Consider the following 21,651-nt stretch of genomic DNA (forward strand, 5'->3'; position numbering starts at 1 on the left):
TCCCAAGGACATAAAAAGACTTGAAGTGGTTCAGAGGAAAGTAACCAAAATGGTATGGGACCTGCTCCAGAAGACTTATGAGATGAGACTTGAAGACTTGAATATAAATACCCTGGAGGAGAGGAAGAATGGGGGAGATATTTAAATATTAGAAAGATAATAATGAACAAACAAACCTTTTCCAAAAATGGGAATGCTACAGAACTAGACATGAAATTGCAAGGAAGGAAACTAAAGAGCATCATCAGGAAATATTTGTTCACTCAGAGCGTGGTGAATGCTGGGAAGTGCTGCGGATGAAAATGGTAACGGAATTAAAAAAAAGGTGTGGGGTAATCACAGAGGATTGCTAAATGGAAAGGGGATAGAATAAATGTATAGAGTATTTCCACATAAAACAAAACATAAATGACTCACATAAATTTAAATAAAATATAAGAAAGAGAGAGAGAGAGAGAGGGGGGGGGGGGGTGACCTGTACAGAGTGGCAGGTTCAACCCTAATAACAAAGGGGAGGGAAGGGTAACCTGCACAGAGTAGCAAGTGCAACACTGATCATTTTTCTGGGCAGACTGGATGGACCATGCTGGTCTTTGCCATCATTTACTATTTAATTGGTGAAGCTTTATTTTTAATAATAATGTGCTACTGTATCTCAGCAAGGATGGAAAACAATTAAAATGGTGCAGAGGCTGCACCAGAAGACATAAGAAGAGACTTAAAGACATAAATCCTAGAGGGGAGGTGGGATGGGGAGACATGACATTTAAATAATTGAAAGGTATTAATGCACATGACACAACTGTAGAAGTAGGGACATGATATAAAGCTTCATGGAAGTAGAAGAATCAGAATGCCTGGAAGATCCTCTCAGAAGAGGTGGAGACAAAAATGGTGATGAGGCATGGCAAGTACATAGAGGTTTAAAAAATGGCAAAAAGATGGAAACCAACAATTGAGCAACAGATACAACCAGAAATAAAGGCATGAGGAAGGGGACACTTTACAGCAGTGGTCTCCAAGCTTTTCCATGTAAAGGGCCGCAAAGTGAGCACAAGAAAGCTCCAGGGGCCACCAAAAGATTTTAGGCTACAAATGTAATTTGTAGGGCTGCAGTTCGATTATTTAGTTGTGATTAACTGTATGATTAAAAAATTGTAGTCGCGACTAAAGTTTATCTATCTACTTATTTATTTAGTTAGTTAGTTACCACTGCTGCTCCTTGTGACTCTGAGAAAATCACTTACCCCCCCCATCACTACCACCACCATTGCCCCAGGTAAAAAAATAAGTACCTGTATATAATACGTAAACCGCTTTGATTGTAACCACAGAAAGGTGGTATATCAAATCCCATCCCCCTTCCCTTCCCTAAAGGACTGCTAATCTATCTCTCCTGCCCCCTAGATGCAACATAACTCCTTTTCTCTTCCTTCCTTCCGTCCCTTTCCTTTTCCCCAGGTCCATTATATCTTTCTCTCCCCCTCTCTCCTATTGTTCAGTAACTCACCCTCCCTCCCCTCCACAAATTTGGTGGTGAGCATCACAAAGTTATTTTCATGGCTGCTGGAGCTTACTGCTGTGCAATAGCTTCCATTGGTGACCCCCTCCAGTTTTGCTTGCAGGTCTGCAAATCACTCCCCTCCACCCACTCAGGGTTCGGCATCTGCCCCCTCTCAATTCCCCTCTCCCCCCAAGTCTTCCTTCAAGGTGGTCTTCTGTTAGTCCCTGGCAGTGGCTGCCTGAGGCCAGGTCTGAAGCTTTCCCTCTGACCCATCCCACCTATGCAAATATAGGAAGTGATATCAGAGTAGGAAGAACAAGCCAGAAAGCTTTGGAGCAGATCGCAGGCAGCAAATGTGCACCACTGCCGCTTCAGGGGACCAACAGATGACCATTTTTAAGGTAGGCTGATGTTTGGTGGGGGGGGATGTTGAATCCTGGTTGGAAGCAAAGATGCTGGATCATGCTGAGGACAAGGGTTATGAGCAGTGCTGTAGCGAGGGCGGCTGACACCTGGGGCGGGTCGCCGCTGCGCACCCCCCGGGTTGCAGCACGGCGCACACCCCCCTTGGCGCGTGCACCCCCCCCCCCGGAGCGCATTCTTATCACTGGCATAGGAAAGGGGACGGGTGGGAGGGCCGCTCCGCCCCGAGTGCACATTGCTGGGAGCTGCATCGGCTCCGCTGGTTCCCTGCTTTCTCTGCCCCAGAACAGGAAGTAACCTGTTCCGGGGCAGAGAGAGCAGGGAACCAGCGGAGCTGACACCCCCCCAGTGGCATGCACTCGGGGCGGACCACCCCCCCTTCCTACGCCACTGGTTATGAGAGAGCAGAAGAGACGTTTGGAGGAGACAGGAGATGACGCGGCGCAATTAAATGCTTTAATCTCAATTAGTTTGTTAAAATGGAGATAAATGATTAATGCATTAATCGCATAGTTGACTGCAATTAACATAGCTTTAGTAATTTTAAATGCTAATTTTGATTCTAAAAAGATATACTGGTAAAAAAATCACTTTATTTTGACGTAACAGTTACAAAACCATAAATGAGACTATTAATCCTCCCCCTCTCACATGAGCCCAAAGTAAAGAAATTATTTTTATCCTTAATAGTCTTCTGGATATAAAAGGAAAGGTATGTACTGTGGGTGTTACAAATGTAAGCTCATATTTGCACTGGGTTTCCTCGGAGTGCTCAGTGGTAGACAAGTAGAGGTTAGTACAGCTGAGCAGAATGGGGTGAGAATCAATCAGTCTTTCAGGAGACCACTGTTTTCAAAGTAAAGTATGTGGGTAAAATGTTATTTTTTATTACTTTTGTACCCCATGCTTTCCCACTCATAGCAGGTTCATGTGGCTTACATATTATATGCAGGTACCTATTTGTACCTGGGGCAATGGAGGGTTAAGTGAGTTGCCCAGAGTCACAAGGAGCTGCCTGTGCCTGCAGTGGGAATTGAACCCAGTTCCCCAGGACCAAAGTCCACCATGCTAACCACTAGGCCACTCCTCCACTCCTGAAAGTTGGCCATCATGACACAAAAACTTGTAGTCAAGTTGATAGGAGGTGCTCCCAGGGCACATTTATGTTTGCTGACGATGGCATGCTTTTTGTCTTGTAATGTACTGTGATTTTTTATTAAGAACCACAAAACGAACAGCATAAAACACACTCTGTGACATAATTGAGTGGTACATGTGCAGTACAACACCCTAACTCTATCCCCCATCCATAAACACTACATTCAACTGCCGCGTTGAGACACGCCGCGTTGTTCTTTCACAGTGGTCTCTGGTACAAACTAGAAGATAACCAAATTCAAATCTTCATATATAATACTTCACACACCAAAACAGAAAGCAATGTTTGCTATTCTATTCTGGTACTTATATCCCGCTTATATCTACTCAGGAATCAAAGCGGGTAACATAAAACAAATATCAGACAAATAATTTCCCTAAGAGAGAATCAGGAATCAAAATTAAAATTCACTAATTAAGATCATAAACTTTACTAAAAAGAAAGGTCTTTAAACCTTCACATAGTAATATAGTAAGTGACAGCAGATAAAGGCACACGGGAAATACAATAAGTTGGCATTTAACTTTCAAAAGAAGATTATGATAAAATGAGACGAATGGTGAAAAAAAAAAGCCTTAGAGGAGCAGCTGTGAAGGTCAAAAATTTACATTAGGCATGGATGCTGTTCAAAAATACCATGCTGGAAGCCCAGGTCAAATACATTCTATGTATTAAAAAAGGAGGAAGGAAGAACAAACGACAGCCGGCATGGTTAAAAAGTGAGGTGGAAGAAGCTATTAGAGCTAAAAGAAAATCCTTCAGAAAATGGAAGAAGGAACTGACTTTGAAAAAAAGATTACGTTGGAGGCAAAAACACATTGTAAAAAATATTTAGGTGCATTAAAAGCAAAAAGCCGACAAAAGAATCGGTTGGACTGCTAGATTACCGAGGGGTAAAAGGGGTGCTCAGGGAAGACAAAACCATAGCGGACAGATTAAATGAATTCTTTGCTTCGGTCTTCATTGAGGAAGATTTGGGAGAGGTACCAGTGCCAGAAATGGTATTCAAAGCTACCGAGTCAGAGAAACTGAATTAAATCTCTATAAACCTGGAGGATGTAATGGTGCAATTTGACAAATTGAAGAGTAGCAAACCTCCTGGACGGGATGGTATTCCAATCTTCTGGACCCTCCAATCTTCTGGTACCATGCTTGATTTTAAAAATAAATTACATATTACTAACAATAGCGCTGCAAGTTCATTTTTTAGTTCTATCAGTACTCGGGGACGTATACCATCCCGTCCAGATGATTTGCTACTCTTCAGTATGTTAATTTTCCCCATTACATCTTCCAGGTTTACAGAGATTTGTTTCAGTTTTTCTGATTCATCAGCATTGAAGACCATTTCTGGCCCTGGTATCTCCCTCACATCTTCCTTGATGAAAACCAGTGGCGTAGCTATGGGTGGCTCACACAGCCTAGTGGCCTCCAAAATACCTCATTGGTAGTACCTCACTCCTCTCTCTCTCTTTTCACCGCAGGTGGCACGGCAGCTGCCTGTCTCTCTCTAAACCCCGCCCCTTCTACCTTTGAGCAGTCACCTGCAGCAGCTCCTATAGACAACCTGCGCCAGGCCCAGCCCTGCAGGCTTCCTTCTACTGCATCTCGCCCTCAATGACATCACTTCCTGTTTTTTTTCACTGGCACAGTGGGGACACGGTAGAGGGAAGCCTACAGGCTCCACTGACATTGATGCACGGTAACCACTAGCATGGCTTGATAAAAGAGGCCCTTAAATATGTCAATCCAAATTCAGGCAGCCACAATTTGAGATGTATTTTACAGGACGCTTGCTGAATGGAGGGCCTTTAACAAAACATAATACCTATAATGATGCAGGAAAAACTCAAGTATATGGTGGCTTGTACAGCAAGAACAGCCATTTTAAAAAGAAATCTCTATGGTCAACGTGCCTCCCTGGATGGCTGCTGGCTGGTTTCGTAACAACAGGCAAATGAGCTGACGTCAGCTCGCCTTGTTCTGTTGATAAATCTCTCTTATCTGTCCCCTTCTCCTCTACTGATAATTCCAGACTCCGTTCCTTTTACCTCGCTGCACCTCACGCCTGGAATAGACTTCCCAAGCCTGTACGTCTAGCCCCGTCTTTGGCCGTTTTCAATTCCAGACTAAAAGCCCACCTCTTTGCCACTGCTTTTGACTCCTAACCCTGTCCTTTTATCCCCACCTCTTTATTCCTTTCCCTATTAATTGTTCTGTCTGTTTACCTGTCTTAGTTAGATTGTAAGCTCTTTGAGCAGGGACTGTCTATTTGTGTATGGTATACAGCACTGTGTATGCCTTGTAGCGCTATAAAAGTGATAAGCAGTAGTAAGTAGTAGTACTTTCTTAAAATTGTCTTAAAGTCGTTACCAGTTAGTTTTATAGTGCATCCCCTACTTCTAAAATTATCTGAAAGTATATTCACTTTTTCCACACCTCTCTTTGCATCTCTCTGTTGCGCATGCATCACTGCAACAGTGAAGAGCCAGTATCATTAACTTAGATTCATGTACAGTGCAATGTTATGGAGGGTGCACTCTTTTTCGGCAAAAAATCAGTATATTTTCTGCATTATTCATATTAACTGTGTTAGATTACACTGCAGTTGATTAACTTTAAAAGCTGGGGTGAATTATACAAGATTTTGAATGCATAGTATGAGAAATACATACAGCTTGTAGATAAAACACAGGAAAACAAATTTATTTCCAGAATTAAATGAAAAAAAAAAATAGCAATAGAGAACATTATTATAAACTTAAAAAAGGGGGAAAAATACAGCAAACTAGCATATGTTACCTAGTGTTACAGATTCTGAAAAACAGGAGCCATTCTGTGCTTTAATACAAGTGAAAATAAATATATTTGTTTTGCCTTTAACAGTTAAATAAACTCATGCAGATTTATATTTTACACTCATAGGCCCTTCAATACAGAATGCATTTCTTCCGATTTCTAGTGCCCCTCTTCCTCCCCTGGGACCCTTTACATATTAAACAAATGCTGTAGCTAAACAGACCCCTGCATTCCTTCTTTGATTCTCTTCATGTGCTGTAAATACTGTCTAGATAGATATAATGTACACATTTGTGGGTCTCTTTACAGATGCAAGCATACGTACATATAGGATTGATTTACAACATTCAATCGACACAAAGACAAGGTAAGTAAACTGTTTCTTCATGGAAACATAGCAGCTTAATCATTATTCTCTCTTTTTAAGAAAAAGAAGGTGATGTTTTCTTGTTCCCTCCCAAGTGGCGCACACAGGGACACTGCATCTAGAGCCCACTGTCTCAGTGTCTGCTCACCCAGTCCTCAGAACACACCAATGGGGGTTTCAGGATACCCACAAAGAATATGCACGAGATAGATTTGCATTCCCTGCCTCCATTGTATGCAAATCTGTCTCATGCATATTCATTGTGTGTGACTTGAACACTTGACTGGCTAAGTGTGTCCTGAGGACTGGGTTAAGAACCCCTGTTCTAAACTTATGTTGGGTCCAGTGCAACCACGGCTCCATACATTGCAATGTCCCTTTCCCAAAACATTCTTAAATGTTGTGCACTACTGTGGGGGAGCCAACTGCATTTTTAGGGGTTCTTTTACTAAGACACGCTAGCATTTTTAGCACGTGCTAAAAGTAAGCGTGAACTAAACACTAGAGATATCCATATACAGTGAAACCTCGGTTTTTGTTGACTTCGGATTTCGCCGTTTTCGGTTTTCGTCGAATGTTTGCGAAAAATTTGTCTCGGTTTTCGTCTGTTGCCTCGGATTTCATCGGCGTGCCCATGCTGCTAATTTTGCGTTCTCCTGCGGCGTTCTTCTGGGGCATTGTTTCTCGATGTGTGATCACTGCCTGCTCTCTTGGTTCAGTGCCTCTGCTGTGGCTTGAATTTCGTCTGCATAAATGACTGTGGCTTGAAGATAAGAATTTCATCATTGTGCCCTTATGGAGGGGGATTCCCCTTCCAAACAATAATAATCTGCACCTCTCTCTCCGTCTTCCATACGCCAAGAAGAGTCTTCAGAAAGGTAAATGCCATGTTAAATGTTCATTTATTCTTTACATTAGTCTTTTGTATTCATTTTTAAAAAATTTCTTATTGCCTCAGTTTTCGTTGGTTTCGGATTTCGCCGATTATTTTCGGATGGATTATCGATGAAAACTAAGGTTTTACTGTATTCCTATGGGTGTCTCTAGCGTTTAGCACATGCTAATCATTAGCGCGTACTAAAAACACAACCACACCTTAGTGGAAGACCCTCTTAGTGCATTGTTACTCCAGATCTGCTCTTCTAATTCCCATTCTAATGACTTTAGGATAAGCCCTGGGCTAAATCAACCTGGACCTGGAGGTGGATTGCTAATACAGTGCTCTAACTTGCATAGGCAGTTAGAGGAGCATAGAATTGTTAAGGGAACCTTGTGTATGGCCACAAAGAACAAGAAGGGATCTAGGGGCGTATACTAGGAACAATAAGGGGAAATACCTGAACAAATGGGGAAAATTGCATTTGATACTGAAAGATGTGGATGTCATGTTATGGAGTGCCGAGGTAGGTGGAGCTGAAGATGAAGGGCCTGGTTGAGCTCTAGTGAGAAGGAGCTGAGGTAAAAACATCCCATAAGATAAAGCAGAGGAGACAGCATGATCCAGAATTAGGGAAAGCACTAGGAACTGATGGATGAAGAGACTCAGACGAAAACACAATTTACTACAGTCTATTTCTGGTTTTCTCTAGCCCATGTGACCACTTCCCTTTTGGACTGACTCCCAGTTTCAAGGACAGGAATAAAAGCTTGAAAATGCTAGAACACTAAGGTGATGATTTTATAAGTGGACCGGTGTTTCCCACATTTTAATAGGCACTTATAAAACTGCCGGGGTAGATGCACATAAGAGAAGGCCCTTCACTGCTTTTTTTTTCTGTGATATACCCATTGCTGTTTTAGGGGTGGAGACTGAGTGGAGTGCAGGCAAGATCAACCCTTATAAATGCATTTTATCACATAACTCTGTGTGGAAGCTTTTGGATAAATTTGATCATTCCTGGGGTGGTTATGGATCCTACAACTTTTGAAGAAATCTGGAGGCAATGTAGTCAGAAGATAATTGATGTTATTGCCCTAATCCATATGAAAACTAAAATTGGTAATGAATGGTGTGATAAAGATCTTTCTAGTCTTAAACGAAGATGTAGGCACTTAGAGCATAAATGGATTAAAAGTAGGAGTTCTGAAGATAGATCTAATTGGAGATCAGCTATTTGTACTTAAAAAAGTATGCTTAAATCAAAAAGCAGAGCTTTCTACTCAAAGAAAATTGGATTGGATGTTATTGATACTAAATAACTGTTTAGATACCCTACTGCTTCTCAATTTTTTCAATCTAAAATTCAGAAAATGAAATCTACATTTTCAGATTAGCTATTAGAGTCTAATGTAAGTAAGTATAACTGATACTGGCGACAGATTCTGGGTCGATATTGTCCCCTATTGAAAGTCCTTCAATTCTTTACTTTGAAGATATTCTAAATTGTCCAACTTATCTGATGTTGTCTGCTCCTATTAAATTCAGATTGTGGATGCAATTTTTGCTTCTAAATGGTCTTTTTCCAGAAAAAAAATAGGAGGTATTGTTATTACTCCCATGTTGAAAAATCTGAAGGATTCTATTTGGCAAGTTTCAAACTATAGACTGGTTGCATCCATAACGATATTTGCCAAAATTCAGGAAGGTCTAGTTTGCACTCAGCTAAATTATTATCTATGGCGTCATAACATTTTACACCTCTCTCAGTTGATATTTCGAGCGGGCTACAGCACTGAAACAGTTTTGGGTTGGGTTCATTATTGGATAAGGCAAGATTTTTGCTTCAAAACAATCATAAAGCTCTGATTTTACAGTTCGACCTTTTGAGTGCCTTTGACTTGGTGGACTATGCGTTTATGCCGCTGGAATTGGAGAAAACAGGTTTAAGTGGTAGAATTCCTATTTGGTGTAGAGGTTTTCTTTTCTCCAGATCTTATAAGGTTAAGCAAAAATCAGATTATTCCAATTCCTGGAGTAACCCCTGTTTAATGTTTTTTGCATAGCTTAGGCTCACTCTTAGAATCTCAGGGGCTTTTATATTTATGCCGATGAATAAAGTAGCACATGAAAAAGATACACCAGGACAGGAGGAACTTTGTGTGTGTTGGTAAGATCTGGTGCATTTTATAAGAATCAATCCTGCCCCTACCCACCCACTCTCCACCCCTGGAAATACCTATGTGTATAGGACACAATTCTATGAACAGGCATCTCCATTTAGGCCACTGCAATAGGAGCCTGTTCCAACACAGAACCTAGCTGACTGGGTTCCATTAAGTACTAGTGGAACCTGGTATCTAACAACATGCCTAACATTTAAGCAGCCACATGGAGAGCTGGTGTAACTGCGAGCACCTACATGCTGCAGGGACCCATGCAACTTATAGTTTTCTGGGAGTCTGGCCCATGTCCCTCCCATGCTCTGTATCCCTTGCATATGCATCTTATGTAAGAGTTAGGTGGGTATTTGCAGAAAAGTGTTTAGGCACACACGTGCCCATAAGTGCTAGAATTCTAAGCATTTACTTGCATTGGGTATGAAAATGTTAGCACCAGTTTATAGAACTGTCCTTATATTGCAGAAAAGTAGGTGCTAAATTATCCCAGCACCTACCTTCATATTGGTATACGCTGGGGTCATTTTCTAAGTGCTCACTTGCACATGTAAGACGCTGTTCTACATATTCACATCATTTATAAAATTACCCCCTGAATGGGGTGCTCTTCTCCTGCCCTTTGGCAGCCCTTCACTCAGTGCAATTTATACTGGAACATCAGTGGTAGAAAGCTGATATGCCAACACCAAAACTAGGGGGTGGGGGCAGCACAGCTCTGCTTTCTAGCCCTCCCCCTTCAAGCTAAATGTCTCATATATTCAGCAAATATTAGAGAATGGTGGTTCCCAAATGCCTCCTATTGTTTTGAGTTCCCTGCTATCCACAATGAATATGTATAATGCATTTAAATACAGTTAGTGGCACTGAGCTAATTTGCATACTTTTGTTTCCCCTTTAAAATCATGACCTGTGGCCAACACTCTAGAATTGCGGTTGATTACCATCAGCTCCAAGGAATTCCCTCGCTCATTATTACTCTTAAAGTGTGATTCACTAAGCTTGTTCCAACACAGACAAAAGAACAGGAGGCTACCCTTAGCACATCTGGACCTTACTGCCAAGAATTCTTGCCCATTCAGTGCCTACAGTAAAAGCCCTTGACACATCAGGCCTTCAGTGTTGTCTCCATCTCCAACACCCACTGGATAAGGTAAACATATTTTACATCTGAGATGCTGGCAGTACACAAGTTTTAAGTCCTCTGAACCAAGGACAACCTGTATTAAAAAAGACCAAACAAGTAGTTCTTATTACCCATAAGGCACACCTCTGATGGTACTGTTAATGTATTAGTGGTCTTTTGATGTTTCGTATCCATGATATACACAAATTGACTGATCTTCCTTTTGTATTGTGTATGCCCTACTTGGGTCAAAAGAAATGTTACTATGGTTCGAGCCTGAACACTACAGTAACTGTTTCATGTGTGAAGTGCTCCCAGCAGCAACACTATATAAGAAGTCAATTATTATTATAAAGATTAATACATGTAGCCATTGACATATGTCTAAAAAATGACATAAAAACACTGATCTTTCTAACATCATAATTCACTCTGGATGACCAGTTGCTCACCTGCACAAATAGCTCGTCAGTATATATCATTTTTCACAGCTAGTTTTAAAGTAGACCAAGATCCAACTGTAGGATTTTAAGTAAAACAATACACTGTTATTTTGAATTCGTAACAATGATCAGATGATAGTGCAGTACAGTGGTACAGTGAAACCTGCTCTAAATCACTCAATGCACTGCTTTAGATGACACCTTGACTGCATTACACCTTCATAAAAAGGAGTTCTGACCCTTTAAAATGCCCATTCATATGAATAATCTTGATTATTACACAACCTAAAGGGTTAAGTATGAAAATAGCCACTATGGCCTTGAAATGGTGTCTTCCTCCTATTCACACTCAATGAAAATTGTTGCTCCCGGTCTTCAGGGTGCCTTGTGAGGACCTATAATAGCTTTACATGTACATTGACTCTACAAGCCAAAGAAGATATGGTCAAGGATCTACCAGGAACTGAGGCAGGGTTAGACACCAAGGCAGTGCCTGTCTGAGAAAGTAGCTGGCTTGTCTGTAAAAGAAGGTCCTATTAGGTCCTGTATTTCACCAGTTACCCCAGGAGTGCAATAACTTATAAAGTGCTGACTATTAGAGCCTCATCACCATCAGGAAGAGGTCTAAAGTAACTCCTTATTAAATATTTCTTTTAAGTTGATTTTATGGCTGGACTGAATACTAACATAGGTATATGAGCAGGATGCTGTCTACTTGAGTGTGAGGTTACCATTGAGAAACCAAATTGCTTCATGTGTTTGCGGAGTACTAAGTCCATAACTAGCAGGCAGCTGGTTGTGCTATGGAAAACCATCCTTCTTGTGTTTGCTTTATATCCTTCAACCTCAAGCATGGCTTCTGAGATTTCATGAGATCCACTCTTTCAACAAATCAACTGTTTTGAACACCTCAGCATTAACCTGAGCCACATGATGTCAAAGTGGGTCCATCGTCTATCAAGAATAATGTTAAGGAATGAAGATAACATCAGTGTCTTCTAGGAATGCAGTGAGATCCCCTTTGTTCACCATGTGAAAGATCCGTAGTGAGTCTGAGCACATAACAGCTGACCGACCTCCAGTCTGGAAACTTGTGGACTCAGAGGATATTTACATAACTAGAAGAAGGTCTCAGAAAAGGGGCAGATGGTTGTTGATATTAACCCTCCCCACCAACAGCACTCATACACACACACACACACATATATATATATATAAATTCTCTTTAAAATGCAAAGGTAAATCTCAGCGTAATGGAACAATCGCTAACTGCAAAAGAACTGATGTGCCCGAGACAGCACGGGCACACTTCATGCACTACCAAAAGAGCAACAAGAAAGACAAACAAACAGTCAGCAGACCAGGCGATAGAAGCTCTGTGAACTCAACAGCACTGTTAAGAAACACACAACAAAGAAGACAGGACTTGGATGGGGCCCAGTCAAGCCACACTGGGACTTGCTCTTTGGCTTTGGTTAACTCTCCAGCAACATGCCAGACAGGGCCCGAACCCACAGCTAAGATTCCAAGCCAGGCCCACAGCAGAGTTAGCAAAGCAAATGCTGACAACTGATTTACAGAATTTCAATGAAATTTCTTTTCATTAAGGCTGGGACTGTGCTGCTTACTCCTCCTGGTTACCAGAAAAAGGAAAAAATTATCATGAGGAGCAAAGAAAACATAAAATTTAAAAGATGAGATTTATATAAAATAGTAAAAACAAAATACAGAAAAGACCCAAAACTGCAGAAGAACGTAAGATGCAGTTAGGGCAGAGACACGTCTGCAAAAGCAGTCAAGCAATCATTTAATAAATGTCTATCTACTTCCTGCAAGGAAGAGAAGCGTAATCACTAATAGTTAGGATGGTTTGGTTGTCAAAAGAAAGCACATCGTACCCAAGAGTGTGAAATGAGAATGCAAAGGGAAAAACTCCATCAAACTTAAAAACTTAAGTGGGGATTTAGCTGCCATAATAGTCATGTTGGTGGGAAGGTGCAAATAACCTTGACCCGGTTCTGATGTGCTGCCTCTGGCTTCACAAGTGACATTTAGTTACCATTTGTAAGTCTCTCTTCCAAACATGGCTGCCCCAGGAACACAGCATAATGAATGTCAAAAATGATGATTTCATTGAAATAAATCCGACCATAACCATCTACCAAGCTACCTTTTGAAATATTCCTACTCTGACAGGGTCTTGCTTTAATTTATGTAGAGAAATTAAATTAAAAGCTGGAATGAAATGATTGCACTGCTGAGGCAGTCAGTATGCACAAGAAGAAGGCAGGTCACATTCAGCCAATCCAGACATCTGATTGGCTGACCAGAACACCATGCCTTTTAATTGTATTGCACACCCATTTCAGAAATTCCTTTCCAACAAGTAAAGCTTTCAATAAAAATAAACACAGTACAGAGGCAAACGAATGCGAACCCTTAAACATTCAGTGTGGTGTCACAATGACTTCACCAATTCATGCAGCAGTACACACAGCAACATGCATGCACACACACACACACACACACACACACACACACACACACACACACACAATGTAGAAAACAGAATCTCACGCAGAGCTATGGGACAGCCAGCGTATGAGACGGACAGGCACACCATGACTTTTCTAGAGGGGTCACCATGCCCCTAATGAGAACAGCACACAACATTTGGTGTAAATGGAAGCTTCTCTGTACCATGGACTGCAGATTCCATGGCTATCTTGGTTACTAGGATTGTGATCATGTGACCTGTGGTATGTCCTCCAGGAAGCCCTTGCCATGAAGCCTGGTAGGGACAATCCCCCACTCCTGGGTTAAATGAATTTTGTTTCCTTTTTTTTTTTTCTATTACAGCACAACGTCTATGAGACACTGTTTGACAGACAAAACCACAATGGCTTATTTTGTTTAAGTTCCATCAAACAAACCACAATCTACCCACCCCTCACCACCCATCTCCCCAAGCAGTCAGGCTGAGGGACATTTCCGATTGGCTGTACATTATGCACTTCGGAAATAAGGTGGCTGCTGATTGGCCCAATAAGGAAGTATTAAGGTGTACAGTTACTTCCTCCAGGTCCTTACACCTCCTTTTATGATTCCAGTTTGTCAATGATGCTTTCACACCGAGATTTCGTATGTTGTTCCACCAACTCCAGACACTTTTTTAACACTAGAGTGTCGGGAGGGACTGACTGTGGTACCCTGGGAACTCGATGTTGATCCCAGCCGGCAGTCAGCCCGAGAAATCCCTTTTGGTTGTCCATTAAGTTTATTGTGGGGAGTCTTCAGTTGAAGATCTTCCCTGCATCCCAAAAAAAACAAGCAAACAAGAAAAAAAGAGACTGTGTTAGAAAGACAGCTATAGACCAACACCTAAGCTTGACTATCACCCATCTTTAAATGTATTCAGCATCAAAATAATGCTGAAGAGGCCTGGATAGGAGGTTCTTTTTATAGACAGAAGATTCAGCATAAATTCCGAGCTCAAGTGATATGAGATTGGTGCATCACAACTTAGCTCCCTGTAGGTTAACGGCCCACATGACAAATATCAGTGTACAGAAGGTCAACTTGCATGCAGGAGAAACCCTAGTAGTGAATAACGAATGGAAGGCCTAGAGGCCAGGGGCGTAGCCACGGGCGGGCCTGGACGGACCCAGGCCCAGCCACTTTCCCTCCAGGCCTGCCCATCCAACATCCTGCTGCTGTCGCTGCCTTTTCTCCCGCGGGTCCGCCGGGTCCGGGAAGCAGCGTTCAGCAGCATTGCCTGCCTGCCTTTTAAAATAATTTGTCTCCCCAGGCTCTGCTGCATTTACTTCTTCGCCCGTCAGAAAGCGCTGCTGTTCACACAGGCAGCTCCGCTCCCCTTTGCCGCATCCATCTGGCTCTATGTATCCACTACAGGAAGTGGATCAGAGAGGGCCGGATGGACGCGGCAAAGGGGAGCGGAGCTGCCTGTGCGAATGGCAGCGCTTTGCGATGGGCGAAGTAAATGCAGCGGAGCCTGGGGAGACGAATTATTTTAAAAGGCGGGCAGGCACACAGGCAACGCTGCTGAATGCTGCTTCCCGCCACGCTGGTGACTGGCGCAGGGATGAGACTTCTCAAGCCTTGGGGGCCTCCAGAAGATTCTTCAGCTGGCAGGGCCCGGAGATCCCCGCCAGCCTAGGTATTTATCTTTACGTGAGGGGAATGGACAGAGAGGAAATATGTGGGTCATGCCCACCCAATCCACCCCCAGGCCCACCCAAAAACTGAGGTCTGGCTACACTACTGCTAGAGGCTAGGAATAAGAGACCCACAGAGCAAAGAACACTGGGAATCGATTCTGCACTGGTCTTGCAGTTCCTATTGAGCTTTGATTCTATAACTATAGCACATGCCCTACTCCCCTTCCTATGAGAACCTCTTCCAAGTACCCCTTGGCTCCACAGGCTGTAATGCCAATAGTCCCTTATTAGTGTTTCTCACATCTTTCTCAGCAGGTGAGGGGCCAGTCTACTTTCTCTCTGTTGACCTGGCAATTTCCCTCCCGCGCTTTCAGGCTTCAGTTCAACTGGAGCCAGCCTCTGCTGGGGAGATGGCACCATGAGCCTTTATTTACAACTAGCTAGGTTCTTTACCTTGGTTTAATACCCCCCCATCTCCACTATTAATGTAACCCAACCTTTAAAGTGACAGCCCTCAGCCAGAGGTAACAGATCACAGCTTCTTGTAGAACCCAGTGCATATGCTCCCCTCATTGCCTCCTCAGTGTACCTATGACCACATGGTGGAAACTTCCTCCCTCCGAGGAACTGCGATTGCTGTCTCCTCAACAGCATCAGTCCAATCTAGTTTGACGAACAAAACTTGGGCTTGGGAATGAAACCAGCACATGGCACTGCTGGGGAGTTACTGAATCATTCTTGCATTGCACTGTTGAGGTCCAACATAATGAGATCTACAAGCAGAGCAAATACAAGGCCTGAAATTCATAAGGCATGGTCTTAATCAGTGTTGGAAAATCAACAAACTTGCTTATTACCAGAAGAATGTGTCATAGCAAAATTTGATTCCTATAAAAAATACAGTGCGGCTTGTATGGTCTTTGATGTGCTTTACAGACAACACTTCGTTTTATAATGACCCTCATATGAAGCTGGATTTGACTTTAAAGCCAGATAGCCATCCTTACCTTTGAGTTCCCATTGACTGTGGATCCACCATTTCCATAGCGCTGAGAAACGCAAGTGCTTTTTGTCCCCCATAAGATGGTGACCTTGGTATCCCCGTGGGGGATGGTGGGACCTGGTGGCTAGGTGACTTGTAAGATCCATTGCTGACCCTGCCCTGCAGGACATTATTATTAGCTAAATCCGCTTGTAGAGAACTTGTGGAAGTCCTTGGCGCCCTGGCCATAGCACTGGAGAGCGAAGACACCGAGGACTGCACTATAGGGTTCCTTGTGCTAAAGCTGCTGGCAGCCAGCAAACTGTCTCTAGATCCGTATCTCATGACCATGCTACGTGGGTCTTCAGACAGAGTGCTGACCTGCTGAAGACTGTAAGTGCTTGGAGCATCGTACGCCCCCGAGTCTGCCAACACTGACTCCGTATGGGAGTGCAACAGCTTTTCCCGCTCCTCCATCTCCTTCCTCTCCTGAATGGATGCCATGATGGTTTTAGAAAGGTTGTCATAGCGCACCGGTGACGGCTCTCGCTGGTGTGAGGCTGCTCTCCCCAGAACTGGGCTAAAACTCTGTACCGGCTGGCGCTGTAGCTCACTGCCTCTCAAGTGGCACATTTTAGCAGACAAATATGGTGAATGATATCCTACAGAGCTTGCACCACTCTGGGCTATACACCTCCCCATGGAAGGGGACAGGGGATTTAGCAAACTGTCATAAGACAAGCTCCCATTCCTGTTTGACAAGGCACTGGGGGAAAAAATGCTCTTGTAAGGCGCGGAGGCTGCCCCATCTGATTTCAGGACATGTAGAAGGACCTTCTCTGTTCCTCGTCTGCTTGCCGACCTCAGGCTTAGTGATCGAGAGTTAACGGCCAGTGAATCCAGCTGGAGAGGCGAGGATTGGTATGTCTTGTGAAGAGAGCTCTTTCTGTAATCAGGGACATCCAGGTTGGGCTCAGACTGGTAATCAGTGCTCCTGCAGGCCTCTTCCATTCCAGCTCCATCCTTGTGCCCCTCTGTTGCAGGAATCTGAAACGAAATTAAAATTGAACCAGTGATGTGAGAAAGACAAGAGGTATTTTTGGCTCATGCACAGACAGCAACTCTGAAAATGAACTGTGAAATCAGTCAGAAAAGCTTTAAATTATGTTATTACTGAGACCATACTAAGAGCTGACAAAACTGTACTGAAGTAAAAACCTTTCATCCCAGACCTGTACGGTGTAACTTTGAGCGTGCTGATTATAGGAGGTACATGGGAGCCCAGAGAGATGCAGCAGGCGCAGGGCACAGGCCTGGTTTCCGACTCACCTGTTCACCTGTAGGATGATACTGAACTTTGGGGTTTGTGCTGAACGCTGGTCGGTATTTATACATTGCCGGAGTCGGAGGACTCATCAATTTCGGTGAAAGGTTACTTTCTGAAAAGCAGTAATATGTAAAGTCATTTATTTAGTGGAAAAATGTTTTCCCTATATATTCCACAATAAAATCAATTCTGGTATACCAGAAGAAACTCATGAAAAGCAATTTAACTTTAAAACATGTTATTAATGAATAAACATGAAACAATAAAGTGTTTCATATATTGCTGTTGTCAGTACCATTTAGGGGGTCTTTTACTAAAGACTAGAGCATGTCATCTGCAGCAGAACCCATAGGAATGAAATGGGTCCTGTGAAAGATAACGTGTGCTAATCTTTAGTAAAACACCCTCCTGGTGTTTGCCTAACAATCACAAACTACCCCTTTTCCCTATCCAATCCCCCCTCCCCCCCACAACGCCTACTATCCAAATGAAAAGTAATTTAAAGTGGTTAATAAATCCAAAACCTGAAGTATGGAAAGAAACTCTTGTTTCAAATTTGGACTTTGAAGAACCAAGATTTTGTAATGGGTCCCATGATACTGTCAAGAGTTTTTTTGGTTAACTCTAGACAGTGACTGGTTTGAGACCTCTAGACAGACAGAAATAGGGACAAAACCTTTTTCAAGGGGGTGTTGATGCCCCTGTATAAGTCGTTGGTGAGGCCCCACCTGGAGTATTGTGTTCAGTTTTGGAGGCCGTATCTTGTTAAGGATGTAAAAAGAATTGAAGCGGTGCAAAGAAAAGCTACGAGAATGGTATGGGATTTGCGTTACAAGACGTATGAGGAGAGACTTGCTGAACTAAACATGTATACTCTGGAGGAAAGGAGAAACAGGGGTGATATGATACAGATGTTCAAATATTTGAAAGGTATTAATCCGCAAACGAACCTTTTCTGGAGATAGGAAGATGGTAGAAAGAGAGGACATGAAATGAGATTGAAGGGGAGCAGATTCAAGAAAAATGTCAGGAAGTATTTTTTCACGGAGAGAGTAGTGGATGCTTGGAATGCCCTCCCGCGGGAGGTGGTGGAAATGAAAACGGTAACGGAATTCAAACATGCGTGGGATAAGCATAAAGGAATCCTGTGCCGAAGGAATGGATCCTCAGGAGCTTAGTCAAGATCGGGAGGCGGGGCTGGTGGTAGGGAGGCGGGGATAGTGCTGGGAAGACTTATACGGTCTGTGTCAGAGCCGGTGGTGGGAAGCAGGACTGGTGGTTGGGAGGCGGGGATAGTGCTGGGCAGACTTGTATGGTCTGTGCCAGAGCCGGTGGTTTGGAGGCGAGGATAGAGCTGGGCAGACTTATACGGTCTGTGCCAGAGCCAGTGGTTGGGAGGCGGGGCTGGTGGTTGGGAGACGGGGATAGTGCTGGGCAGACTTATACGGTCTGTGCCCTGAAGAGCACAGGTACAAATCAAAGTAGGGTATACACAAAAAGTAGCACATATGAGTTATCTTGTTGGGCAGACTGGATGGACCGTGCAGGTCTTTTTCTGCCGTCATCTACTATGTTACTATGTTACAATAAGCAAAGACTAGAGAAAAGTTCTTTTTCATTAAGGCCCACACAGACATAAAAGAGCAAAAGAAAAGACAGTGGGTTTGTGCGGGGCTATTCGGGGATATTCAGTGACACGTAACTGAGTAGTGTCACTGAATATCCTCCTTAACCGCTTATGCTGAAACCAGCTAATTTGTGGGCAGTCCAGGGGTGGAGTTAGGGCAGACCTTAAACTTAGCTGGCTCCGCTAACCCAGTTAAGTAACCAGTAAAATAGCTGTCCTAACTTTATGCATCAGGTTAATCAGGTACCGGTCTGAATATCGGTCGGTGCCTGGTTAACCCAGATCTTCAATGCCAGGAGCCGCACATGCCCCAGCACTGAATACCCCAGCTGGAAGTGGTTAACCAGCCCCTTACATCTGCAGACTGAATATTGACTTCTGTATTAATAAAAAGAATGTTTACCAGGCAATAAGTGGAACTGGCTATTGGGGAAGTGATATGTGTGGCTTCAGAGAAAGCCATACATGAAGGAAGCGCTACCAATCCCACATGCCCTCTCAGACCATGTAGGAAGGCTGAAAGAGGGGGTCATGAGGATAATAGTGCTGGGCACGGGGTTTGGGAAGGGGGGGGGAGGTTTCTTGTCGTGCCAGAGTCACTGCCACTACTGAAGAAGGAAGCACTGTGCTGGAGCTGCTACTAATGAAGTAGGGGGGGGGGGGACATGCTAATTTCAGTTTTCATACAGGGCACTGGGTAGCCTAGAGCTGGTCCTAGTAACAGGTCCTTGTCCACTGGGACTAATATTTCAATGTATTCCCAGGCACAGCAGACATATACATGTAAATCCATCATCTGTACAAAGATCTAGCCATACAGGAGAAGACAGAGCTATGTGCTCACCTTCACTTGCACCCAAGCCCTTCAGGTCGCCATACTTGCTTGAGTCTCCCTTTGGTGGCAGAGAAGGCTGCATGTCCATACTCTTCTCCTCTAGACATTCCAGGCTACTTTTAGACTGGGAAAAGAAGGCCAGAATCACCTCATGAAACACAAGTCTCTAAAAATACACCTCTAATAGCAGTTCTCTCTTGCTTCTGTTTCTTCCAGCTTGGGGCAGCTCCACCTTATTGCCATCATGAGGGGCTCAGGGTGCTCCACCTTACTATGGCTGGGAAGGGCTCAGGGTGGCTCCATGTTAATACTGCCCAGAGGGACTCAAGATAATTCCACCTTGATGCCACTGAGAGGAACCTGAGGTGGCTCCACCTTAATGCTGCCACTCCACAGCTCACAGACTCTCGTAAGCTCACCCACTCCACAGTTCACAATTTCCAGAGAGGCCTGGAGATGACCCACTCCACAGTTCACTGATGCGGCTTCACCTGGCTGCTGCTAGGACGGGTTTAGGGTGGCTCTACCTTGATGCAGCCTGGAGGGTCTCAGGGCAGTTCCACCTTACTACAGCCGGGGTGGGCTTGGGGCTGCTTTACCTTAGTTCTCTGCAGGTTGGCCTGGATCCCGTTGTCACTGATCTTTACAGTGATCTGCTTCTCTGACACATCCGGTCGAAGGAAAGGAGGCTTCACGCTCACTGCCTGTTTCTTCTTTGGCTCAACAACGTATCTTCACAATTTAAAAAGGAAGAAAAACACTATGAGGAAAGAGTTAATGGGGAGTCTCCTTTAAACAGCAGTAGCACAGTCACCCCAAACTCATTCTTGAGGACTGCAACCCAATGGGAAGTTTAGGATTTCCACAATGAATATGCATAAGACCTAATTGCATACAATGGAGGTAGTGCATGTCAATTGCTCTCATGCATAGCTAGTGTGGAAACTGTAAAAATCCAGCTAGGCTGTAGTCCTCGAGGACTGAGCTTGGGGACTCCCAGTACAGTTGATAAAAGCAGGTCAATAAGAATGATCTATTCCATTGACTAAAGCAGGAGGCTATGGACTGTTTGAGCCCACTGAAAGTTGAAGGCTTGGCTGGGGTTAACAGCACTGAAAGAGGGAGGGGCACAGGGTGGGTACCCCATTGCTGCGAGCAGTGAAAAGGAGAGACCCCACTGCTGTGAGCAGTGAAAAGGAAAGAGAGTCCATCTATCTTCTGTTGACAGTAAGAATGAAAACCACAGCTGCCATGAGATTTAATTATAATTTGGATTGGGAGAAGGTCTGTTTTTAGTATCACTCTTGTTCACCAGGGAGTGGTCTTCAAATTGTATAAGTGATGGAGGGTAGTGGAGAGTTCTGTTTTTATGGTTTTTTTTTCTTTTTGCAATTTAGAATCCTACAGCCTCAGTTACATAGAGAGTGTCCATGGTCATCAGTCTGCAACAAGCAAAGACTCTCTCAAGTGTTCACTTGCTAATGACATAATGACATCACAGTTTATGCAAAAACTGATCATAGTGCAAATGGTGTTATTATTCTGAACATTAAAATAGAATTTTGACCTATCTAAAAAGACAGGTAACCAGAAATACATTTTGAGAGTAAATGTGTATGAATTTTTCTTTAAAGTTCTTCATTGTGTCTATTGGAAAACATTACTGTTGTACCTGGGAGTCAGGGGGCTACAAAGGACATGTTCCAAATTCCCATAGCAACCTCGAGTGAAAGGATTGACACCTCCACGGAACTTTCCAGTCACCTGCAAAACAAAGAATGCCCAAGTGAGCAGCTCAGAACCTCCCGATGGCACTGGGAGCTTGTT

The 21,651-nt window shown here is 43.5% G+C and overlaps 1 protein-coding gene across 1 annotated transcript in view; it reads right to left on the reverse strand.

Annotated features, from left to right (window-relative positions):
* Positions 1 to 13,855: 13,855 nt before the first annotated feature.
* Positions 13,856 to 21,651, reverse strand: part of ZDHHC8 (zinc finger DHHC-type containing 8) — a 104,674-nt gene continuing 96,878 nt past the window's right edge. Inside the window, exons 6-11 of the mRNA XM_030218836.1 lie at positions 21,497 to 21,588; positions 20,424 to 20,556; positions 19,834 to 19,948; positions 17,365 to 17,474; positions 16,061 to 17,082; positions 13,856 to 14,185 (exon numbers count right to left, since the gene is read on the reverse strand). Of these exons, the coding sequence (XP_030074696.1) occupies positions 14,002 to 14,185; positions 16,061 to 17,082; positions 17,365 to 17,474; positions 19,834 to 19,948; positions 20,424 to 20,556; positions 21,497 to 21,588 (1,656 nt within the window). The 3' untranslated portion in view covers positions 13,856 to 14,001. The remainder of the gene's footprint in view (positions 14,186 to 16,060; positions 17,083 to 17,364; positions 17,475 to 19,833; positions 19,949 to 20,423; positions 20,557 to 21,496; positions 21,589 to 21,651) is intronic.

The sequence above is a fragment of the Microcaecilia unicolor genome, chromosome 11 (genome assembly GCF_901765095.1).
Source record: "Microcaecilia unicolor chromosome 11, aMicUni1.1, whole genome shotgun sequence".
Lineage (NCBI taxonomy): Eukaryota > Metazoa > Chordata > Amphibia > Gymnophiona > Siphonopidae > Microcaecilia > Microcaecilia unicolor.